We start from the raw sequence: 3,119 nt of genomic DNA on the forward strand, positions 1-3,119 counted from the left end.
TTTTTATTTAAAAAAAATATTTTTACAAATAGCAAGCAAAAAAGAAATTAAAAATATAATAGAGGAGAAATTTAAGTCGCAAGAAAAATCGCTAATAAAAATTATTTCAGGAAATGCAGCAATTCAAAGTGACAAAATGGACATGATTTTACTTTTAATTGAAAATATAACAAACCGTATTTTGTTTGTCGAAAAAAAGCAACAAGAAATACAGCTACACGTTAAAGACTTAGAAAAAAGTATCGAGTTTACACAAGATACTTTAGTTAATGAAAAAATTATAAACCTTTAAAAGGAACTTAAAAAGTTAACAAATACAGAAATTTCAACAGTTTTAAACCAGACAGTACATTTAAAATTTATGGAGAACGAAGCAAATAAAATAAGCGATCGACTAAAAGAAAGTATGAGAAAGTTAGAAGATAGAAATAGACGAAATAATATTAGAATAGAGGGTGTACAAGAAAATGAAAAAGAAACATGGGAACAAGCTGAAAAAAAAATCAAACATATTTTAAATGAACAGTTAAAAATAAGTAACATATTTATTAAAAGAGCGCACCGCATCGAAAGACGTATTTTCACAGAGAATGTTAAGGATAAACCAAGAACTATCATAGTTAAATTGCTGAATTATAAAGACAAAGAGAACTTTTTTAAACACGCAAAGATGCTTAAAGGAACAGGCATTTTTATCAATGAAGATTTTTCATACGAAACAAGCAAAAAAAGACGTGAATTAAGAGAAAAAATGAAGATTTCGCGTAATGTTGGAAAATATGCCGTTATAGAGTACGACAAGCTAATAGTTTTAAAAGAGTTTAATCTGAAGGCTAAATAGGTAATTTTTTTTTCTTTAATTTTTTCTAATTAATAATTTATCTTTATTTATATCTTAAATGGACGAACGCCATGAATTTAAATTTTTTTTTGATAATCTTAGTGATAATGATACTGATACAAATTGTTTCGATGAATTTTGTCTTGAAAGTAAATACTACACGGTTTCGGAATCTGCACAATATTTAAAAAAAAATAAAGAAGCATTTTCAATATTAAACATTAAAATCAGAAGTCTAAATAAAAATATTGAAAACTTATAACTTTTCTTGGATGAAATAAAACACAAGTTTAGCATTATTTGCATAACAGAAACGTGGTGCAAATACAATGAACAAAATTTACATTTTGAATAAATTAATTACACGTCAATTCATCAACCGCGGAAAAAATATTGTGGCGGAGGCGTAAGTATATTTGTTCGCAATTCAATTATCTTTGTCTCACGTTATGACCTATGCGTTAATGAAACAGATTGTGAGTCATTATGCATTGAAATTGTTAATAAAACCACAAAAAACATTATAATTAATGCTACTTATAGGAAACCAGCTGACAATTTAAAAGTGTTTAAAACTCTTTTAAATACATTTTTAACTAACGTCAATAAAGAACGAAAGCATGTATACATAGTCGGAGACATCAATTTGGACTTGATGAGACATGCTTCAAATAAAATTAAATATTTTATAGATACTCTTCTTCAACATAATGTTATTCTAACAATAAATAAGCCAACCAGAATTACTAAAAACTCTTCTACACTACTAGACAATATGATCACCAACAATTTCTATGAAAACCCCATTTATCAGATCATTATGTTACTTTTCTAATTACTAAAAATATTACAATTAACAATAAGCCTTCAAAAACTGTTATATACAAGAAGCAGATCAATGAAAAATCCTTACAACAATGCCAAGACCTTTTAAAATATAAAATTGATTGGGACCTTATACTGAAATCAAGTGAGGCAAACAAAGCCTACGAACTATTTCTTCATCATTTTTGTAATCAAAATGAAAATGCGTTTCCTGAGAAAAAAATTATTATAAATATTAAGTCGCTCCTATGTCCTTGGATGTCTGAGGGCCTACTAAAATCCTCGAAGAAAAAAAAAAGTTGCATGAAAAGTTCTTAAATAATAAAACATATAAAAATGAAACAAACTATAAGCATTATAAAAATATATTTGAAAAAACTAAAAAAAACTCCAAAAAACTATATTCCTTAAAGTTGTTAGAAAAAACTAACGGAAACACTAAAAAGATGTGGAAGGTAATTAAAGAAATTATTGGCAACTAAAAAAATTATGAAAAAAATAAGAAAAGAATTTTATTAGATGGTAAATTTATGTATACGATAAAGCAATAATTGCTGAAAATTTAAACAGCTTCTCTCTTAATGTTGGGCCTAACTTAGCTGAAAAAATTCCGTCAAATTCTTCTTCATATGATTTATAGTTAAAAACCTATGATAATGTAATGGATGAATCTAAACTAGATATTTATGAGTTGCGATCTGCTTTAGATAGTCTTAAAAACAACACTAGTGCAGGTGTTGATCAAATTAGCGTGCATGTTGTAAAATCAGTTTTTAATATTATAAAATCAGCTCTATATCACATTTTTGATCTTAATATTAAATCAGGTACTGTTCCAGAAAAACTAAAAATTGCACGAATCTCAACTATTTTTAAATCTGGTGAAGACAAAAATACTTCAAATTATAGACCAATATCGGTTCTGCCATGCTTTTCTAAGTTATTCGAACGCATAATGTATAATAGGCCTAACTGCTACTTAACGATAAATAACATGTTGTTCAACAAGCAATTTGTTTAAAAAAAAAATCACTCAACCGATCACGCTTTGACCGAGCTAGTAACCCATGTAACAAATGCCTTCAATGATGATTGTTTGACAATAGGAGTTTTTATTGATCTGTATAAAGCCTTTGACACCGTTAATCATGTCATTCTTCTTAAAAAACTTGAACATTATGGAATAAAAAACAATAACTTACTTTGGTTCAAAGAATATCTATCAAGCAGAAAACAGTTTATACAATATGAAACAGGTAAAATGTCAAAAAATATATTGACGTGCGGAGTTCCTCAAGGCTTGATTTTAGGACCGCTTTTATTTTCACTTTATGTAAATGATTTATCTTTTATATCAAACTTATTAAATTTTATTTTACTTGCGGATGACTCCAACCTGTTTTATTCACATAAGGATATTAAAACGCTTTTTACAGTGGTTAATGGAGAGTTA

The 3,119-nt window shown here is 27.2% G+C and overlaps 1 protein-coding gene across 1 annotated transcript; it reads left to right on the plus strand.

Moving 5' to 3' along the window:
- The first annotated feature begins 361 nt into the window (after positions 1 to 361).
- Positions 362 to 841, plus strand: LOC136075742 (uncharacterized). Its single transcript, XM_065789177.1, has one exon. The coding sequence runs from the start codon at positions 362 to 364 to the stop codon at positions 839 to 841; it is 480 nt and encodes a 159-aa protein (XP_065645249.1).
- The last annotated feature ends 2,278 nt before the right edge of the window (positions 842 to 3,119 follow it).

The sequence above is a fragment of the Hydra vulgaris genome, chromosome 02 (genome assembly GCF_038396675.1).
Source record: "Hydra vulgaris chromosome 02, alternate assembly HydraT2T_AEP".
NCBI classification, from domain to species: domain Eukaryota; kingdom Metazoa; phylum Cnidaria; class Hydrozoa; order Anthoathecata; family Hydridae; genus Hydra; species Hydra vulgaris.